The sequence below is a fragment of the Drosophila subpulchrella genome, chromosome 2L (genome assembly GCF_014743375.2).
Source record: "Drosophila subpulchrella strain 33 F10 #4 breed RU33 chromosome 2L, RU_Dsub_v1.1 Primary Assembly, whole genome shotgun sequence".
Classification (NCBI taxonomy): Eukaryota; Metazoa; Arthropoda; class Insecta; order Diptera; family Drosophilidae; genus Drosophila; species Drosophila subpulchrella.
This window is the reverse complement of record NC_050610.1, coordinates 19,951,949-19,971,772: the sequence shown is the minus strand read 5'-3', so window position 1 is coordinate 19,971,772 and position 19,824 is coordinate 19,951,949. Positions and strand designations below refer to the sequence as shown.

Genomic DNA, 19,824 nt, shown 5'->3' with positions numbered 1-19,824 from the left:
AAAGTTTTTTTTTTAAATTTCAAAGTTGATTTACACAAATTCGTCCTTTTCAATAAGTACTGAATGGGTAAAGAAATGTATTGTATCATTCAAACGGCATTGAAATTACCTTTCCATTGATGCCTATAGTTTACAAGAAGTAAATTCAAGTTATGAGTATACTTAACTTTTATTTTGTCAAAATACTTATGCCGACCACTGTATATGAAACTATTAAAAACGAACTTTAAAAAGTTTTAATAAGGGTTAAAGATTGACACATATTATAAAAACGAGTCCACACTAGAGCATATTAATTAAATTAACCGCTTTAATTACGTAAAATATGGATATAAAAGGCGTATTCGTTTCCCAAACACCATAACATTCTGGAAAATGAAGCTGCTCGGAATCTTGGTCGGGTTTCTGCTTCTGACAACAATTCAAGCCTATAAAGGATGGTACTCCTATACCCCCGTTAAGGATTTAAGAAAACAAAAAGGGTAAAATTCTTAGCTATAATTTTTTAGGTTTTATATCGTAATACAAAAGTGTAACACTAATTCAAGCAAATGTATCTTTCTTTGTTTAAGAAATATAAGACTATTCCATAATGCAAAATTGTTTATTTTTATTTGGGAAATTCTCGTTTTGTATTTAGCAACGTAACCCACTGCTGTTTTTATGACCCCAAACAATTATATTTTTTAAATGTATTATACAGGGCAATTCCCTATGTGAGATTGACATTAATGTTTCAGCAATTTACTGACAGTTTAAACACGTTAATGAGCACATCAAAACGGCCATAAGAGCCATATAACGGTAATTCGGATAGCAAAGCTTAGTGTTTTTTGCAACACAACTCAAATTTGTATCACACACATTTGTATCTATGTGAATATGATAGCTTCCGTTCATATTGAAAACTATTCCTTTGTTGGGCCTTTAATAGGCTATCAGTTTAGCAGGTAAATTATGCAATATGCGATGTAAAGCGATCATAATAAAATGTCCAATAAATTAGTGCAACTTTGTTTTCTTGATGGTAACCAATAATAGTAACAATAGGTCATATATGTACATAGGCATGAATAGTGTTGAATGTGTTTAGCTGAGCATTAGATTTTAATAATTGTAATGCAACTAAAACAAAGTGGATATAATTAAAAACAAAATGAATTATATAAATATCAATAAGGCCTTGGTTGAACATAGGAAGTGGCTTGCCATGCTTTTACTTTCAAAAGAGAAACAAGCCATTTTCATTATATTTCGAGCTGGAGCTGGTACTTTCAAATTTCTTGATATTTTAAAACATTACTACTCACAAACCACTAACGAAAAGGAGCACCATGTGTTTCAATGAACTGGAGGGGCGCTCCCTGCTCCCTGATTGCCACATCGCAGACCGGGTGTTCCTCTATTCGTTGCTGCATTCTATGCAGGAACAGGATCGTCGGCCGGAGGATGTAGATGCCGAGTTGCGGGATCGCTACAATGTGTTCCGCGAGATGCTGCCCAACTACCCGGTGCCAGAAGTCCGCATCGCAGGGATCCCATCTTATATCGAAGGACATCAGGAGGAACCGGATACGGTATGGGTCTGCGCGAACCCAGATTGCGAAAGGACCAGTGATTCCAGCCTGGACAGTGATTCCGATGAGGATCGTAGTTCCGCCAACAGGATAGACTGACTAAACTCGGATGACTCGTGGTCATCGTCCAGATAAATTTGAATAGTGAAACTTTTGTTTTTCGTTAAATGTCTGCCAAATGCCGTTAAACGTAACGAAAGTAAAAATTTGGCCGTTAAATGTTTAACAATAAAAAAAGAAAATTCAACATAAAATTACAAAACAATTTGAGGGCCAGTGGTAGTACTACCAACACACATATTAAGCAATTTAATGTGCGTTTGTCTCGCTTGTTTTCCTGCTTAAAAAACTGGAACCAGCTGGCCGTTTGTCCAGTGAAATGCGGCAAAGCTTATCAAATCTAAATGATCTCATTCAACATATTTTATTATAACTCGAACAAAAAATGGAATACGAGAAACGTAAGCTAATCTCACTTAAATAATAACATACCCCACCAAACAGGGGAAAGTGTAGGCCAGCTGGAATTTAGTGTTCCCTACAAAATTAAAATCTAAAAGATAATTTATTTCCTGTTTTTAAAAAATGTACCATGCTTTTTTAAGTGTTAAGAATACTTTTTAAGAGAAAAAAACTATTATTATTATTATTTTCAGTACCTACTTAAAATATTTAAAATTTAACCAAAAAACTGATATTGAAACATTATCAAAAATCGTGTTTATAACTTACAGCGCATTATAAAGCCGTGCAAGCCCAACCCAACGGACCCAAACTCACTTTTACCAAAACGACCAGTAATGGCCAGAAAAACAGCATATAGTGCAACTGCGGACGGATTCATGAGATCGCTTGCAATGGACAGACAGACAGATCCGCATGTTCTGCTATCAAGTGCCATAGAAATGTGTATCTGCCCAGCAAATGGGTAAATTACAACCTGGAAATGGTCGCGAGTCGAGACCAAACTGTCATAAAAATCAGTTAATAACCGCAGACCCCGCCAGACCAGTAGCAACCCAGTATATAGAAGTGGATATGTGTGTGGTATACTTATCTGCTTATGTATATTTTCATTTTCATTTGGCCCGATCGTTTGGGTATAGCTTCGTTTAGTTGACAAAGTTTTGTTCACCTGCACGGTTCAAATTACCGGAAACCGAAAGTTCTGAGCCCTTTCCCTGTAAAGGAATACAAAACGTGTGAGCCGAAGTTCGGAAAAAGTGATCAAGTGTTCGAAAAAATGCAAGCGTTTCGAATATTTTGCATAGTTTTGCAATTTTTGGTGATAGTTCAATCGGAATCGGGAGAATTCGGTAGGAAATAGGTGTTAAAGTGTGTTAACTTTTTACGCTTAAGGATAATACATCATATAAAAACAGTAAAAAAAGTCCTTGGAAAGTTACTTATGGAATGGACTTAAGGCAATAAATGATATTCTATTACTCTGCAACATTAACTGATCCTTATAATATAGAGGATTCGGTGTAACTTCTAAAATACAAAAATGTTAGTGAATAATAAAGATATAAGACTGAAAAACCATCCAATAAAATTGAAAATTACGAAAATGTTATGAAATGTTTGAAATCGTAATACCCATGCTTACCAAAATTTGTTTTAGAGAAACTGTTGATTCCCGTGAGCTATGCTAAACCGGGGCAGAAGAGTGAGATACAGAGCAATGAGACTGCTGGACATTCGGTGGCCGCCAGATCCTACTACGATGTGGGTCAATCCGCCGGACAATCCGGCTGCTCTGTGGGCACGGAATGCACACCCCTTCACGACTGCACCGCGCTGATTTACGAGGTGGCCCGGAGTTGCTACTATGGCGACAAATCGCTCTACTGCGGCGGAGCCAGCGAGGAGCTGCCCTACGTCTGCTGCCCCAGCAGCCCGCTGGAGAAGAACCAGGTGTGCGGAAAGTCCCTGGTTCAGGGACACTTCTACAAAGGATTAGGTTCCTATCCATTTGTCGCACGCATCGGTTTTAAGCGTAAGTGTTCTTTTTAATTTTTTGATTTAGTTAATAATTTACTAAATTTTACTTACAATGTGTAATATAATTTTAAAAGAAACCTTATACATAAGATGCACTTTAACTGAAGGATTAAAAAGATTTCTCTAAAACAAATACTAAATTCGAACATCTTAAGTTAACTATTTTTCATGCCTGTTATAAAGCTTAGTGCTTCTTAAACTCTGAGTTTATTTAAGTTGGTAATAATGGCTCCAAGAAATCTAATCCTTTCTGAATTAATGCTTAAAAAAGTTATTTTAATGTATTTAGTTAAATCATCTAGGAAGGAATGTATCAGATACAATGTATTAGATACAATGTATCTCTTAGTTTTAAGCAAAATATCTAACTAAAATTAGCTGATTATAATAATTTTTAACTTTATTGTACTCTTCAGACGTCAATACGGGTGCCTTTGCTTATCCATGTGCCGGAGCCGTAATCGCCCGCCGGGTCATCCTAACTGCCGCCCACTGTGCCTTGGCCAAGGCCGATGGACACCGACTGTAAGTGGGCCACTGGGTGCAGTGCATCCGAATCATATCGGGCATCGGATCGAATTTCTCCTCCCCCACTTTTGCAGGTCTTCAGTGCGAGTGGGCGAGTACGATACGAGTAGCGATCCGGACTGTGCCAACACCGGATTCTGTGCCCCCCGGTCTGTCAACCACGCCATCAGCCATGTGATCGTCCATCCAGACTACAAACAGGGCCAGTACCACCACGACATTGCTCTGCTTGTGCTGAAAACGCCGCTAAACTATTCGGGTGAGTTCTGGGCGGGATGGGGGCGGTACCAGAGTATATACACACACATATTTATTGGAGTCCAACGTTGGTTACGCTTGGCGGTGTCGGCGTTAATTAAAAATCGTTTTGTACTGTCATCTTTCCAACCACCCCACTCGCTCCAAGTTCACAAATGTCAAATGTACCGACTGCCCTGCGCATGTCGCTAATTCGAGGTTGGGATCCCCACATCTCATCCCACTTAATTGGGCGGCGTTGGGCTTTGGTGCGTGTTTACTGTACCAGCTAATGAGTTGATCGAGACCTGGCCACTGTTTTCGCTTTGATTTCTGGCTTTTGGCCTCAGTTCAATGGCTACGAACATTGGAATAATGATATGGCATGGTAAAATACCATATACTTATATATGCATGTTGAATATTTTTCAATATTAAAGATCCCCTTATGCCGCATATCCGCAAAAAAGGAAAACCAAACGAGGTCCATTCATCATTTTGCTTCATTCAGGACTTAAGTTTTGTTTACGGTACTCGCAAATTGTTAGTTCCCAAGGTTTGAAATCGATTCGAACGTGATTTTGATGGTCCCATCATCAGACTGAAGGCATAAAATTGAATTTCGGGGCGTAAGACCTTATTACAGAATCACCTCTGGCACATACCATATCATAAAGGAGTCATTACCAGGCAACGGACGGCCGATCGCTGAATCGGTGAGGAAATCGATTGGTTAATTGCAATTTGGCCAGCTCGTAAACAGCGTATTATTTGCGATCCAAAAGGGGACGTAGCCCAGGTGCTTGCCCAACTTGTTTACGTTCCTCGTTATTGCTTTATAATGCCCAATAAAAGCAGCGGTCCGATATAAATCAATGGGTCAGCCAAGGGCGTGTATAAATGGGGAATCCCTTTGGCTTCCTTAAATTATATAATATTTTTGGATAAACGTTAATAGAAATGATTAGTATTCAAAATATATATATAAATTGTATAACTAAAATATTTATATCTTCCCAATGTCAATGAAATCAAATACAATTTTTCTAAATTTCTATATATGCTTCTGGTAACTACTATATTCTATATAGACTTAGGGGATTTATATTTATTTTGCCTTTGTCAAGAATATAATAATTTGATGATCATTTGTGTGTTGAAACTTAAAATACCCCCTAGAATATCTGGGGGTACGCCCCTTTGGGCCTGGCAACAATGTAGCAATTTTGGTCAGGTAGCGATCAGAAGTCGAACACAAGATTAATGGCGACCAACCCATTTCCACTCTCGCACCGCCAGTGGCTACACAGCCCATCTGCCTGCAGACGTCACGCGCCAACCTGGTCGTGGGCAAACGGGCTACCATTGCCGGCTGGGGCAAGATGTCCACGTCGAGCGTCCGGCAGCCGGAGATGTCGCACCTGGACGTACCACTGACCAGCTGGGACCTGTGCCTGCGCAACTACGGATCCACGGGAGCCCTGGAGTCCCCGAACTCCATCGAGGGCCAGTGGATGTGCGCCGGCGGCGAGGGCAAGGACGTCTGCCAGGGATTCGGTGGAGCACCACTTTTCATACAAGAGAATGGCATATTCTCACAGGTATTTATTCGATCCATTCACTCATGATCTAATGGTTATGTAATGCACTAAAAATAGTTGAAAATACTTCATAAAAAGTGAATACAAGGAAGTCAAAAGGATCTGAAGAATTCGCGGTATCGATTAAAATGAAAATTCATAGTGAAATCAAAATGTAATACTTAATAATAAAAAGCTTTAGCATAAACCGGGATCAGGAAGGAACTTATTTCCACGTAGTAATATTTTATCATCCCACAGATTGGAATTATGTCCTTTGGATCGGATAACTGTGGCGGACTGCGTATCCCGAGTGTCTACACCTCTGTGGCCCACTTTTCCGAATGGATTCACGACAACACGCCGCCGGAGTAGGCTCACTAACTTAAGCTAGCCATTATCATTATCTTGAATTAAAAATCACATTGTATAAATATATATCTTAACAAATATGAACAACAGTCTATTATTCCAAGCTAATATAAATACACACTGCGTATTTTCGCGCTTTCCATTGATCTGATATGTTGATCTGAGCATACACGCACCCAAAACTAATTGAATTAATTGAACTTTGACACGAAGCACTCGCAGGGGTTTGACAAATATGAAATGATCTTTTATACAAATAAGATGACGGTAAGAAAAGAAATCAAGTGGACTTTTAGACCCTTACTCTACCCAACGATCGTATTGGTTTCGTGTCAGGCTGTAAAACAGCTATAAAATAAATAGTTATTTCACATTTTAAAAATTATAAAATACTATTGGATACCTTCAAAGCAAACAGGTCAATGTTAAGTGTGAAAATGAAACACTTTCTTTAGTTGTGGAAGTATAAATTTTATTTATTTATTTTAAAAAAGTAAATTTATGCAGTGATTTAAAATTATAAAGGTCTTATAAGGAAGGTCAAATAATTTTCAGTTTTACTTTTTCAGATCATTAAAAAGGAAGACATTATTAAATAACGTTTGAGCTTGAACACCAGTGCACAGAAAGAAAAATGTATATGCATTTCATATTTTAAATTAATGATAGATCATTTCAAAATTCTTCATACTTAGAACTTTCTTGTTTTTATAGGCTTGTAATAAACGCTATGACATTTTACGTGAACAATGTTTTAGGATTTATTTTAATTTAACATTGATGTTGATCTGGAAATATCGTTTTGACATCGAGGCCCCATTATTTTTTTGTGTGCAATCTATGCTCTCCAAAACTTCTCATTGCCGGCTCGTTAAACTTAATCGCTTCTGAGTCTGCATGGGAATTCTCCTGACTTGATTTCCAGTTGTCCATGTGCGTGCGGAGAGAAGAATCCCATGCCGATGCCGATGCCGGTACCGGTGCCATGTGGCTAATTGGAGTCAGCTGTTTTTATGAGCCAGTGGGATCAGCTGGTGGTTTGGCAGGAGCTGCAGTTCCATAAATGCAGCCATAAAAATCCAATGGCTGCACTGAGCGAAACAGATGAAATAAATAGAATTTCCCACATTTCTCGATCGCATGCTATTGTATAAGTCATGCCGCTCAGATGACAAATTAACTGGTTCACATTCCCGCAGAAATCAAACGATCGCTTAATCAATTTACGGTCGTCACTGCGCAAAGGCCCCCTCGGAAGGCAGTGTATCTGGCGATTGGCGAGACCCCACGGTCGGAGGCTGGAGGCAGAAGACACACTAAATGGAAAATCAATTTGTTTGCTCTCCACAGACGGACGAGGTCCCCAGACGGTCAGTCGGCAATCGATCGTCGGTAGGTGAGCATCGTCGACGCGCTCACATATTAACATTGATTACATTCTTTGAACATTGCCCAAAACAATTTTAATTGCCTGCCGCCCGTGTGTGTGTGGTCAGCTGGAGCCGCCCAATAATGAAATCTTGAAATATTTGTTATTTTTCGAGTTATTTCTTATATTTAACAGTCTGGCTGCTAAGCACATATTAATTATAGTGCCCGATTAAATACTCTTAATATACGTATTGTAGTGAACTGCGCAGGTCGATTGGAATTTCGCTGGGAATACGCGAAACGCTTAAATTAACTAGACGGTGTAAATTGTGAATTATAATCTTTGTAAATCTTGAGTGTTCCATCCAATGAGGTAGTGACGATCAAAGTGTTTGTAGTTCCCTGAAACATACAAAGAGACATATATTTTATACAACTTATATGGTTGAGTCATAGAAAGATCACGTTCGTAAACCTGATAATTAATTTAAAAATTAGTGAAAAATAAAAAAACTAATAAAGCTATTAATATTCTTCATCGTCGTAAGCACTAGCTAAAAATAATTCTTATAACTACTTCAAGATTATATTACAAAAGTCAAAGGTGCCGGTATTGTTTCCATGTATTACATAATTTTAATTGAACCGTTTAAATTGATTCGATTTATGACGGTCTTTTATTTCTTCTTTTATTCGGCATCCTAGCCCTAAAAATGTAAAAATTATAATATTATTAATAATAATAATAATATTATAATACTTAGGACAGAAATGCTACATACATATATCCAGGGGAGAATGAGAATTATCTAGTGATTCAAAAGATTGTCTAAATTCATATTTTATTTCAAATCTTTAAAGAAATCACATCATTCTAATAAACTCTACTGCTAACTTTGAATATTGTATATTTTTCTAATTCCGCAAGCATGGTTCTCTCTATAAGAAATGTGATCTGAATATATGGCAACCCCCGAGAAGTGAATATGTGCCAAAAGAGACGAAAAACAAAAGAGCAGACGTCTGCCCTCCACGAGGCCAAACTAATGCCTATAAAAAACAAACAATAAACAAATTCGATTACAGAAATTGTTTTCGACGTGCGTAATGTGCTTGTGTGATACAGTATTTGTTTACGCTTCAGCTCGAGACGGTAAGCGAAAATAATTAGCAAAGAATTTAAAAACAAAAGGCAGCCCTTCGCGAGTGATTTTTCGCCATCGATAGCGAGAGCTAAAAAAAAAAGCGGCGCGAAAAGCGCTCGAGTCATAAATATTGGGGCTAATCAGATGGCCGGCGGAGAGTCGGTGCGCTAATTGGGAGTGTTACATGTGCTACATATAACTGTAAGCTGATCGGATCGAAGAAACATAGGATCGGCAGAAGCAACGCAATATGTTGGGGCGACATCGCTGCCGGCAGAAAAAGCTAAAGAGGAAAATCGCAAAATAAACTTCAGATCACTTTTCAAGAACCCCCAATATGATGTCCAGCCACATGTTGCTGGGCGCCAGCCTCATGTTGCTGGCGTTATATTTTTCCACCGCCGAATCAAAATCGGAGCACGAATGCACCAGCATCGACATACGGAACGAGTGCAGCCAAATGCATCTGCTGGACAACTGCACCGTGGTCACCGGCTACTTGATGATCACTCTGATCGCCAGCGAACAGCATTGCAACTTCTCGGAATACACCTTCCCACTCCTCACCGAGATCACCGAGTTCATGATCTTCACCGAGGTGCGCGGCCTGGTCAACATCACGGAGATGTTCCCGAATCTGACCGTCATCCGGGGGCGCCGCCTATTCCTCAACTACGCTCTTGGCGTGACCAACATGTACGACCTGCAAGAGGTGAGTGAGCTATGGAGGGGAAAACGATTGTATATGACATTGACCTTACAGTTTTAGTTCAAGCCTGGTTAAATAAAAAACAAAAAGACCTCTTAACTAGGTATAAAACTAGTGATGATCACACCTTTAATATACAAATGTTCTCATATCAATATCATTTTGAAACGAAAATGTATTATACGATCCACTCAATAAATACACTTCCTAAATACTTCTCATTACACATTAGTAGTAGTAGAACACTTCAAGAAAATAGTAACACCTTTCGACTTGAATCGATCGTACTATCATAGTAGATTTTTAATTCTGCGGCTTTACATAGTAGTAGTGAAATATCTTCTTTCTAAGTTTTTGTCACTTCCACTTTTCAATAACTCAGACAACAGGAGCTCCTTTCATTCGAAAAATATTTAAAAACTGATATGATATTTGTAATATCGATCGATTAGCTTTCTTGATATAGGACATTCCTTTTATTGGACATACCATAGTGTTCAATTTATTCGTTTGCAAATTCAATTTCTAAACCACGTACACTTCCAGTTAGCCTTCCCGCAATTAGTGGCCATACAACGCGGACAAGTCTACATCGGCAACAGTCCCAAGCTCTGCAACATTGACCAAGTCAATTGGGATCTGCTGACCCTCAGCAGGGGCGAGAACCACGTCACGATGGTCAGTAAAAACTGCAGTACACCGGTGTGCTCCGGATGCAGTTCCTCTCACTGCTGGTCGAATCACTACTGCCAGCGATCCCTCAACGACAACGTCGCCAATCATTCGATGTGAGTGGAAAATAAAGTACTTGTACTTTGTATAAGTATTAACTATTTCCCTAAATCTTTACCATTGTAGCAAAATTGAAACCTGCCATGAGGATTGTCTGGGCGGCTGCACTGAGTTGATGTCCGCTGCTGACTGCAGCGTCTGCCGTGGACTCAGCGATGCCGGCGTCTGTGTGAAGAGCTGTCCGAAAGACAAGTGAGTGGATTCTTCTAGATGAAACCGTGTTTTATATTGAATTTCTTTGCAGGTATATAATGGAGCATTTTCAGCGTTGCTATACCAGGGATGAGTGTGTTGTCAAGCATGGCTATGTCATATCCGGATCACAGTGCGTGGCCTTCTGCCCCAGCGGCTACAGGACGGACAACACATCCGAGTGCGTGCTATGTGGAACCGAAGAGGCTTGCATTAGCTTCTGCACTCCGGAGTTTCCTGGGAACACGTTCTACATCTACAACCTGGCCGATGCCGAGAAGTTGCGTGGCTGCCAGATCTTCAACGGCAGCTTGGTCATCACCATTCGCAACAAGGTGAACGAGACGCAGCTCTACCAGAGCTTCACCAGTATCCGTGAGGTTCGGGGTCACGTGAAAGTCTATCGGTGGGTATCATTGTACTTGGTTTTCAACTGCCACTTCAATGTGTTTCGTTTTTATGCAGTTCCTCACAGCTGCGAAGCTTGAATTTCCTTCGCAATCTGGAGCGCGTGCACGGTGATCCGCCAGAGAATCGCCACTACTCATTCATACTGTACGACAACAAGAAGCTGGCCGAGCTGTGGGAGCCCTCCCGGCAGCTGGAGCTTGTGGAGGGCGGCATGTTTATGCATCGCAACAACAAGCTGTGCAACAAGCGGATGCGCGAGTTCCAGAACAATGTGGGCCACGACAGAGCCCTGGACTCTCTGCAGACCAACGATCAGGAGGTCCAGTGCAGTCCCTTAAAGATGCAGCTGTTTGTGCAGGTGAGTTACACAATTCCGTAATGCTTCGACCTGTTTCTACCGACAAATCCTTTCTAAATGTTTCTGTTAGAGACGAACCCATCGGACTGTGAAGCTGAGCTGGCTGAAGTCTCAAACCAGCCAGAGGCTCGAACTAATCCATCGGCCACTGCCACCTGGGCAGCTTTACCATGAGGAGAGTGAACTAGAGGCTCCGATATGTACACGAATCAACTGGAAACGACGACTTCTCTTCCCTGACGATCTGGTCAACAATGGCACCCACTATATGTTCCAGTTGGATGACCTTCAGCCGGACACAAGGTACGCCTGCCTGTTGCGAACTTTCGGCGATGACTTGGCCCAGGAGGCGCGCAGCGAACTGATCTACATGAAGACAGAGCTGGATATTCCGAAGCCACCGCTGCTGGAACTGGTCAAGAAGACGGATACTTCGCTGACCGTGCGAATGGCCAGTCACGACCACGACAGTTTCCTGCTAACGGTCTTCGAACTGGAAGATGATCAGGCGTATATAGAGCAGCGGAACTACTGTCACCAGCTGTCGTTTGTGTGGCGGGACATGGATGGCCCCAACTGGATAGGGTTCGAGAACTACGAGGACTGCTGTGCCCACAAGGCGGAGCAATTGGATGACTCTCGATTCATTGCCAATATGCGGGACCAGTATCGCTGCACTCTGGATGATAGCAAGCAGTGCCGCCCACTGTCACTGGCCGCGGCCACTCTACCGCAGCTCCGGCTGCCGGGAAACACCACCGAGTACGAGCATAAGTCACTGTCCCGATATCGCTTGTATGAACTGCAACTGCAGGCCTGCAATTCACTGGGATGCAGCAGCCACACAACGCTCTACGGACGCACAAACTACACACTGGGCGCTAATCTGCTCACCCAGTTGCATGCCTGCCACATTCGGGAGACGGAAAGGTATGTCCTGCGCTTCGAGGAGCCCGCGAATCCCAATGGCCTGGTGACCAACTATGTGATCCATTACCGCAACACCTTCAACCAGACCCACGTAGGCTGTGTTACGAGGGAGGATCACCAGAGTGCAGGCTATGTGTATGTCAAGCGGCTGAATATCACCTATACCGAGTGCGCTGTGCGGGTTCACTCCCTGGCCGGGGATGAGATGACGCCCTACATCCCAATCATTCAGTGCAGCGAAGAAGATCAGCGACAGTTTGCCCACAGTCGAGAGGCCAAGGAACTGTCCCCAGAACTCTCAGATTTGCCAGTTACAGCTTCGCACGCTCGCGGCATTAGCATATTCCTGATCTGTTTCCTCTTTGGGTGCAGTGCATCGTTGATTTGGGTTCTTTACAAGCGACGTTGCTGGAGGAAAATACCTGGACTACGTCGCTATGTGCCCGTGCGGGAGCAGTGGCTGCTGGACCGGCAGCAGACCGAAGATCGCGAAATCCTTGTCGACGGCTTTGAGACGGTTCGTTTCCAGAACAACAACGACAGCCAGGCGGACGATTATCCCATGTAAAAGATAATATATGTACGTATGTGAACCTACCGTGTGGGCCTTGATCCTAGTCCTAGGTGGAGGATGTGCTGGGCTTGGTTGTGGGCTCCGATTTGGCGGAGTCGTCGTCCTGTTTCCTGCCGCTGGCCAGGAGAACAGCCGGTACGCTACTGGAGGTCACCGGCAGCACCTCGCTGTCGGACGGGGGCGTGGGCGTCCGGGGAGTCAGCAGCTGCTGGCGGCTCCTCAGGCGCTCCATCTTGGCCTGCTCGTACTCCTTGAGATCGGACAGCTTCAGCTGGATGGTTTGCAGTTCGCGGCGTCGCATTTTTACGGATGTGTTTGTTTCTTTTGGGGTGGGATGTATACAATTTTTATCTCCAGCTATCGACTACTCGACTGGCCTCAAGCCCTCTATCGAATATAAATCTAACTACTATCGATAGCAGACGATTTCCCAATTTCCCAGTATTTTACCCGCGATGATTTTTTGTCATCAACTATTTTAATCATTATGTTCTTTCAAATCAATGATGATAGACCAGATTTTTTCTAAGAATTAGTTATAAACAAATATTATCCTATCTAGTATCCTATCAGTCTGTTACTATCCCACTTACACACAAAAACTGGTTTATATTTTAATTTTTACAACCTTTATACCTGTCCAGCTAAAAATACATTTATACAAGAATTTACTCCTCGTTGCCAAAGAGTCCTCCCAGTTCCAGATCTTCTCCGCCAGTACCCGTCAACTGGTGCGCCCTGAATTCCGTAAAGAACTTGCCATCGCTTTTCGAACTCCAGGCCTGCTCATCCGATTCGGCGGCAATGTGCCGGGCGTGCTTGGGCGGCGTGAAGTGAGTGTAGGTGCAATCCGTATAGTTAGCCGGTGTTGGATCATCCCCATATTGCAGATTATAGTGTTCTTTGAGGAAGTCCACAACCTGCTCTTTGGTTCCCAAAGTGTTAAATTGGACGCGCAGCTCTCGCTTCATTTGGGCGCTCCACATGAAGGTGAGGTGATGGTGAAAGCACTGAAACAGCAGGTTGTCTCCGGCAGCTGCTGCTATATCCAGCCACTGTTGCACACAGGACAAAGGTGTCGTCCTGCTCTCCGGGTAGGAGCTGTTAAAGAGCGCCGGATTGTCGAGCAAGCCACGGGCAGCCATCACACCAGCGGCTCCCGTCTGCTCATGCATATCGCAAGCATCCTTGTAGCTCTCCACATTGCCGTTGACTATCAGGGGGATCTGCAGGGATTTGCGTACTTCTGACATGGCTGGGATGTCCAGTGTGTCCTTCGAGTGCTTTTGCGCTGGCGTCCGGCCGTGGAGAGTGAGGAAGGTGACGCCAGCGTGCTCCAACTGGCGAGCCAGATCGATGGTGCGCTGCAAGGACTCATCTCCTCCCAGTAGACGCATCTTCACCGAGACACTGAAGTCGGTGGGCAGCGTTTGTCTAACCTGCTGCACCACCTCACGTACTAGTTCCGGCTGGCGCAGCATCCCGCATCCGTAGCCCTTTGCCATGGCCCAACTTTGCGGACATCCGCAATTTAAATCGATGCCATCCACATACGGATAGATGAGCTGGGCAGAGGTCACGAATTCCGTGGGATCCTTGGCCGCAAACTGGGCAATCACCGGCTGGTCATCGTATCCCGTGGAGAACTCGTTTTGGCGGGCCTTCTCGCTGTTGTTGATCGAGTCCGAGATCATCATCGGCGTAAAGGCGAGTTGAACTCCATTGAGGCGGACGAGGCGCCGGAATTCTAGCTTACTGTAGCGCACCACTGCAAAATTAAATATGCAGCTTTAGTAAGCTATAATGTTGAATTGTTTTTAAGCTTACTTGGAGCGCTCACCCGCAGAAAATCCGGATGTGCCTCCGCAAACAGCGCGGATATGTCGTGGTGGGGTCTCTGTTGCGGCAAGTCAATCATTATTTAAATTATTAAAGGTAAATAAACATAAACAATTGGCGAACGTGTAGGAAGAAACCACCAATGTCTATCGAAGTTACCACGTGAGAGGTTATCGATAGGTCGGGAATCGATTAATACTGGTTTCTTGAATGAAGTTTAAAACACGGGGAATTAAAAAACGGATAGGAAGACAAATTTATTTGAATTTATTTAATTACAAAATGTCTAATAGTTTGGAATATTAATAAAAACATTTAATCTAATAGATTTATAATAAACTATATATGCAAACTTGTTTTATTTTTTTTAAAGAATTTCAAACAACTTTGACTTTACGAAACCAAAAACTGTTTGGGTTCTGAAGACTCCCAAGTCTGCTTTTTAACGCTATAAAAACTAATAAAAGTTGTACAGTTGAACTTATGGTAAATACCCTGGTGAAAATATTCCTTACTCTAGACTCTAGAGTTCCGTGGTGGCCACTCCCCAGTATTTTCGCATGCGACTCTCGTGCTCGTTGAACTCATCATCGTCCTGGTCCTCCTCGTCCAGGATGTTCCTCTCCCGCTCCTGGGTCACGGCAAAATCATACTCAAAGTTATAGGGCATCAGTCGCTGAAGTGACCCAAAGTAGGCGGAATTCGGTCCTCCGGAGCGTTTTGCATTGTTTCCGGTAAACTTGGGTCGCTGCTTGGCATCGAACAAATTGTAACCGTAACTCTGGGCCTGCTGAAAGGACAGGGCACTGCCAAAGTGTCCGGGAACCGGCTGCTTCACCTGTTGATATGATCCCAGGGGCACGGAATTCGCTATGGGGGAGCCCAGTGGCTGGGGCAATTGCGGAGTGCTAGACGAGATGAACTTGTTGGTGACACTGCGCATCAGATTCGAGGTGAAATCGTTGCGATCCGGAGCAGCAGGAGCTGCCATAATGGCATTGGGAACGGTTCGCTGTTTCGTGAATGACTTGGAAATGGTGTTCAGTTCCTTGTCGAACAACAGTTGGGTATTCTGCTCCAACATGTACTCCCAGCACTTGAACTGTTCCTCGGAGAGTACCGATTCCGTTTCGTCCAGCATCTCCAGTTGTTGCTCCTCCTGCAGGACGCGGGCATGGGCCAGGACGAACTCATCGTCCTTGTCCTTGGCCAACAGATCGCGATCGCTCTGTCCACTCGGCGAGGATCGTCCTGCCAGCGGCTCCTGTTCGATGGCCCGGTGGCGACATGCGTTGCTTCGATCGCAGCAGGTGCGCTTGCAAACGGATCCACTGGACGAGGGCAGGGACACCGGCTGAGGCTTCTTGCGCACACTCTGCTTCAGCTCCCGGATGAGATGGTCCACGTCGGTGCCCAGATGCCGGAAACGCACAACAATCACACTGAGATTCTCCGCCGCCGCAAAGCTCTGGGCAATGTCCACCAGTCGCTTGGCCGCAAGCAGGGCATTCTCCTCCTTTCGGATCTCTCGGGCAGCGCGATCAATGTCCATCACTGACCAGAGCTGGGCATTGCCCACTACCAGGTACTCGTCATCGTTGCTGAGGGTGAGCTAGAACAAGGAACAGGAAATTAGAAAGTGATCGTTAAATGGAGATCCTTTAAACTACAAGATATTAAATTTATTAGGGAAGGATGTGGTGAAACCAAAGGGGTTTCTATACCAAATGCGTAACAAAGTGCAAGTTAAGAACCCACCTCTAAAACGTTGGGATCTGGCATCACCAAGGAAACACTCTGATCCTTTTGGATGGCTTCCGATTCAGTCAATCGCAACTGGGAGGTGCGGCGTATCAGATAGGCGTCCAAACATCCCGTGCTGGCCATGCGCAGCACATAGCGCTTGCTCTTCAGCGGTCTCACCTTCGACGGAGCCCGTGTCCTGGTGAGATGGAACAAGGCGGCACTTCGTACACTGCCACATTGCTGCTGCGCCGCCAGCAGGGTGAACTTCATGTAATCCCTCACCGCCGAGTCCTTGACCAACTGCTCCTGCTTCATCAGTTCGGGCACTAGATGGGCCATTTCCTGAGCCACCCGGCCATGTCCCTCCATCGCCTCGAACATCCCGTAGAGGGCTTCATCGGCACCTCCGTAGTCGGCCGCTCGCAGCTGGCAGACCGAAAGCTTGCGGCAATCTCCAGATCCCGGAGTCTCTGCAAAACCCATGGTCCAGGGTCCCGTCGTCTTGTTCTGACCCCGTTGGGCATTCACCTGCCGAAGGGTGGTGGTGGGCAGGGCGGCTCTGTTGTTGCCGGATACGTCTATAAGGCTCCAGTGTCGCTGGCTTTGGGTCTGGCAGACCTTGAACTGCTGCTCGTCCACCTGGAAGAGATTTACTTCAGTTGATCAATATATTCTCAGCACTTTAAAACGTAAAATAAAATAATTTGCTTAATGCTTATATTCATTGTTCAACCGAGGAGGGAAAACGCGAATTCTTCAGCATCACGTTAGGTGCAAGAAAATGATAGAAAATCATGTCCGGATCCACAGGGGGGGAATAGGTGATAGATCCCTCCACTCGTGTTAAAAAGTATATGTGATATGTATTTCCTTCCAACATTTTTGATTTTTACTCAACAAATTTTTTTGATATCTCCCCACAACCAAATTCTGCAGCCCCCACTGTAGAAAATATTCCGAAAATGACATTTTTTTTGTTTCTTTTAAAAACAGGTTCAAAGATTAAAAACAAAACAACAAAATCGTACCTGCAACTGCAGATTCCCCGACAGGTCCAGGTACTTGAGATTCCTCGAGGGAACCAATGCCAGCAGATTGACTCGATCCAGATGATTGTGCGAGAGATCCAGCACCTTGAGCATTCCCAATTTGGCCAGTTGGGGGGTGCAGAGCAGTAGATTGTTGCAGCAGCGGAGCACCCTCAGCTGGCCCAGAGTGGCCACCTCCTCGGGCAGCTGTTGCAGCATATTGCCGGACATTACTAGGATCTCCAGTTCCGGCCAGTTGCGGACGCAGGCGGCGGGCAGAACCCCAATGCGATTGTAGGCCAAATGAAGGACCCTCAATTTGGCGGCATTGTGCAATGGCTCAAATATACTGTCGTTAAGTTGATTCCCCGCCAGCGAGAGATTCACCAGGGCAGCATGATTATTTTGCTCGTAGCGCGGCAAAGTGGCCAACTTGTTGCAGGAGGCATTCAGCGTTTCCAGTCGGGCATAGGTCACGGCGAAGAAGTTGTCCGGAAGACTCGGTAGCTCATTGCTCTGCAGCTGGAGACTCCGGAGACTGGCAAAGGCCTCCGGCAACTGGTCCAGCTGCCTTAGATCGTTGTATGCCAGGTTTAAGGATACCAACTGATTGATCCTGTAGTTGCGCAGCAGTCCCGTCACATTGGCGAGGCGATTGTGCGAAGCGTCCAGGGCGGACAAGGATGCACATGCTCCGATCCAGTTGGGCAGCTCACCGAAGTTGTTGTGCGAGATGTCAATGCGCTGCAGCTTCAGCGGAACCGGATGGGTGTTCGTTGTGGAGATGTTGTGCAGGTCTGGAATGAAGTACATATGATAGCGATAGATGATAGAGATTACTAGTTCAAAATGGTTCACAAATTGCTTCATAAACATATAAACTTTTCTATAGAAAACTTAAGATAAATTGTTATGTTCTTGAAGGACTATATCACCCAATTTTAATAATAAAGATTTATAAAATATATTAACCATATAATAATCATATTACAATTTTCCCACTTACAGACCTACAACACCTTTTTGAGAAAAAGCGTATAACTAGAACTATAAATGTACCGGACAGATCTGATTTCAAATTTAAAATTGTTTTTAAAATTCGATTTGACTTTTAGAACGGTTTTGATGAAACTTAAAATTTTAAGTCAATCTTTATTTAATATCTGAACCTTTACAAATATTAAAAAAAACTTTAACCGACTAAATAGTAACATTAAGCTACTCAAATTCAAGTTAAACGGACTTAATATTTTTTATTTTAAAAGCCACCCTTACAATTTTGGTCGGCTACAAGTGTCTGTAGATTGGTGGCATTTATGATGAGTTCCATCAGCTTGTTTCGACTGCACTTGAGCGTCTCCAGTTGAGCCAGTGAACTGAGATCCAAGACCTCCATTTCGTTTTCGCATACCTCCAGCTGGGTCAAGTACTGTGGGCGAAAAGAGAAAACGCCGAATGGGGGAAGTCGTAGCAAGCGGATATGAAATACCGGATGCCGGATGCGGACAGCCGGAGTGGAGTCAACTCACGTTGTAGTTGCCAATCAAGATGCTGCCCCCCAGTTGGCTACCCTTCAGACTGAGCTTTTGGGGGGATGTCTGGCCACTGGTGGAGGCCTGCTCCTCCTCCTCCTCCGCCAGCTCGACGGGCAGTGGATGCGGTCCACTGTGGCTGGCACTAACTTTCAGCTTCGATTTGTATGGATCCGCTGGCTTCCTCGTGGCTTTGAGCATTGTTTCGGACCTCTCGTCTCGGGGGTTTCTTGTTTTTTCGAGCTCTTGGTAAGACTACAACTTTGATATGCATCAACGAACACCCACCAACTGACGATCGTCTCGGATTTCATATGTTTTCAAGGGGTAATCCACTGCACTTTTAATTTATGAAACTCAGCCAATGGTAGAATATTCACTTATACCATTTATCGCTTGCAATTAATAGTTCTTTTATGGGAACATCCCGCGATGTGGCAACAGACACCTGTTTGAATTTGGTAATACTCCTACATGTTAGTGTAGAATCCACACCCGATAAATGCGACCGCTCAACTGAAGACGAACACGATAACTACGGCTATGACTCTGGGCCGTTACAGAAAGACGGACACGCTTGAGAGCCCCTCGGCCTTTCGGTTTCTGGTCGTATTGCCCAAATCCGAGTTGCGTTCAAGACATGGAAGTACAGTGGTACAGTTCCTGACGAACCAAACCATATATAGTGACCACCCAAAATAATATAGAATAATAGTTATTATCCACAAAGTATAGGAAACAGATGTTTTTTTCAAAAAAGTCGTATATTTATATACACAAAATTAATATGGAATTTTCTACTGCATAAACAAGGTTTAATAAACCTTGTTTTGCTTTAACCCTAGAAGGGCTTAACTTCTTTTTAAACATTTTTTTGTTGTAAAAATTAACTTTTTTTT

The 19,824-nt window shown here is 43.7% G+C and overlaps 6 protein-coding genes across 10 annotated transcripts; 3 read left to right on the top strand and 3 right to left on the bottom strand.

The window, feature by feature from the left end:
- The first annotated feature begins 1,234 nt into the window (after positions 1 to 1,234).
- LOC119547845 lies at positions 1,235 to 1,806 on the top strand. The gene has a single exon (XM_037854875.1). It carries the CDS (start codon positions 1,335 to 1,337, stop codon positions 1,674 to 1,676), a length of 342 nt encoding a protein of 113 aa, XP_037710803.1. The 5' UTR covers positions 1,235 to 1,334; the 3' UTR covers positions 1,677 to 1,806.
- Positions 1,807 to 2,704: 898 nt separating this feature from the next.
- Positions 2,705 to 6,342, top strand: LOC119547316 (chymotrypsin-like protease CTRL-1). Its single transcript, XM_037854114.1, has 6 exons — positions 2,705 to 2,893; positions 3,202 to 3,576; positions 3,998 to 4,106; positions 4,184 to 4,368; positions 5,646 to 5,947; positions 6,188 to 6,342. The coding sequence occupies exons 1-6, from the start codon at positions 2,821 to 2,823 to the stop codon at positions 6,299 to 6,301; spliced, it is 1,158 nt and encodes a 385-aa protein (XP_037710042.1). The 5' UTR covers positions 2,705 to 2,820; the 3' UTR covers positions 6,302 to 6,342.
- A 1,491-nt stretch (positions 6,343 to 7,833) lies between these two features.
- Positions 7,834 to 13,217, bottom strand: LOC119546309. Its single transcript, XM_037852505.1, has 2 exons — positions 12,805 to 13,217; positions 7,834 to 8,071 (listed from the first exon to the last, which is right to left on the bottom strand). Exon 1 carries the CDS (start codon positions 13,079 to 13,081, stop codon positions 12,827 to 12,829), a length of 255 nt encoding a protein of 84 aa, XP_037708433.1. The 5' UTR covers positions 13,082 to 13,217; the 3' UTR covers positions 7,834 to 8,071; positions 12,805 to 12,826.
- Positions 7,905 to 12,804, top strand: LOC119546307 (insulin receptor). 2 transcript variants are annotated; one of them, XM_037852500.1, is made up of 7 exons: positions 7,905 to 8,042; positions 8,598 to 9,526; positions 10,070 to 10,311; positions 10,382 to 10,507; positions 10,560 to 10,913; positions 10,973 to 11,276; positions 11,347 to 12,804. In XM_037852500.1, exons 2-7 carry the CDS (start codon positions 9,152 to 9,154, stop codon positions 12,772 to 12,774), a joined length of 2,829 nt encoding a protein of 942 aa, XP_037708428.1. In that variant the 5' UTR covers positions 7,905 to 8,042; positions 8,598 to 9,151; the 3' UTR covers positions 12,775 to 12,804. The 2 variants fall into 2 exon arrangements, with proteins under 2 accessions (XP_037708428.1, XP_037708429.1); XM_037852501.1 differs by having other exon boundaries at positions 7,998 to 8,134.
- Positions 13,218 to 13,357: 140 nt separating the features above from the next.
- On the bottom strand, positions 13,358 to 14,768 carry LOC119546308 (tRNA-dihydrouridine(20a/20b) synthase [NAD(P)+]-like). 2 transcript variants are annotated; one of them, XM_037852504.1, is made up of 2 exons: positions 14,621 to 14,742; positions 13,358 to 14,548 (listed from the first exon to the last, which is right to left on the bottom strand). In XM_037852504.1, exon 2 carries the CDS (start codon positions 14,475 to 14,477, stop codon positions 13,449 to 13,451), a length of 1,029 nt encoding a protein of 342 aa, XP_037708432.1. In that variant the 5' UTR covers positions 14,478 to 14,548; positions 14,621 to 14,742; the 3' UTR covers positions 13,358 to 13,448. The 2 variants fall into 2 exon arrangements, with proteins under 2 accessions (XP_037708432.1, XP_037708431.1); XM_037852503.1 differs by having other exon boundaries at positions 13,369 to 14,548; positions 14,608 to 14,768.
- A 271-nt stretch (positions 14,769 to 15,039) lies between these two features.
- Positions 15,040 to 19,400, bottom strand: LOC119546997 (protein phosphatase PHLPP-like protein). Of its 3 annotated transcripts, XR_005219202.1 has the most exons (6): positions 18,923 to 19,400; positions 18,669 to 18,822; positions 17,394 to 18,190; positions 16,648 to 17,004; positions 16,378 to 16,561; positions 16,094 to 16,231 (listed from the first exon to the last, which is right to left on the bottom strand). XR_005219202.1 is itself a non-coding variant. In XM_037853662.1 (5 exons), the coding sequence occupies exons 1-5, from the start codon at positions 19,124 to 19,126 to the stop codon at positions 15,143 to 15,145; spliced, it is 2,871 nt and encodes a 956-aa protein (XP_037709590.1). In that variant the 5' UTR covers positions 19,127 to 19,400; the 3' UTR covers positions 15,040 to 15,142. The 3 variants fall into 3 exon arrangements, 2 of the variants coding, with proteins under 2 accessions (XP_037709590.1, XP_037709591.1); XM_037853662.1 differs by having other exon boundaries at positions 15,040 to 16,231; positions 16,378 to 17,004; XM_037853663.1 differs by lacking the exons at positions 17,394 to 18,190; positions 18,669 to 18,822; positions 18,923 to 19,400 and adding an exon at positions 17,099 to 17,267 and having other exon boundaries at positions 15,040 to 16,231; positions 16,378 to 17,004.
- Positions 19,401 to 19,824: the final 424 nt, after the last annotated feature.

Coding starts and splice junctions, on each gene's coding strand:
- LOC119546309 (XM_037852505.1), bottom strand. CDS start 13,081: ATGCGACGCCGCGAACTGCAAACCATCCAGCTGAAGCTGTCCGATCTC.
- LOC119546997 (XM_037853662.1), bottom strand. CDS start 19,126: ATGCTCAAAGCCACGAGGAAGCCAGCGGATCCATACAAATCGAAGCTG. Junction 18,823..18,922: donor TCTTGATTGGCAACTACAAC/GTGAGTTGACTC, acceptor TTTCGCCCACAG/TACTTGACCCAGCTGGAGGT. Junction 17,005..17,393: donor CGGGGAATCTGCAGTTGCAG/GTACGATTTTGT, acceptor AATCTCTTCCAG/GTGGACGAGCAGCAGTTCAA.
- LOC119547845 (XM_037854875.1), top strand. CDS start 1,335: ATGTGTTTCAATGAACTGGAGGGGCGCTCCCTGCTCCCTGATTGCCAC.
- LOC119546307 (XM_037852500.1), top strand. CDS start 9,152: ATGATGTCCAGCCACATGTTGCTGGGCGCCAGCCTCATGTTGCTGGCG. Junction 10,312..10,381: donor AACGTCGCCAATCATTCGAT/GTGAGTGGAAAA, acceptor TTACCATTGTAG/CAAAATTGAAACCTGCCATG. Junction 11,277..11,346: donor AGATGCAGCTGTTTGTGCAG/GTGAGTTACACA, acceptor TGTTTCTGTTAG/AGACGAACCCATCGGACTGT.
- LOC119547316 (XM_037854114.1), top strand. CDS start 2,821: ATGCAAGCGTTTCGAATATTTTGCATAGTTTTGCAATTTTTGGTGATA. Junction 3,577..3,997: donor CGCACGCATCGGTTTTAAGC/GTAAGTGTTCTT, acceptor TGTACTCTTCAG/ACGTCAATACGGGTGCCTTT. Junction 5,948..6,187: donor AGAATGGCATATTCTCACAG/GTATTTATTCGA, acceptor ATCATCCCACAG/ATTGGAATTATGTCCTTTGG.
- LOC119546308 (XM_037852503.1), bottom strand. CDS start 14,698: ATGATTGACTTGCCGCAACAGAGACCCCACCACGACATATCCGCGCTG. Junction 14,549..14,607: donor TCTGCGGGTGAGCGCTCCAA/GTAAGCTTAAAA, acceptor TTAATTTTGCAG/TGGTGCGCTACAGTAAGCTA.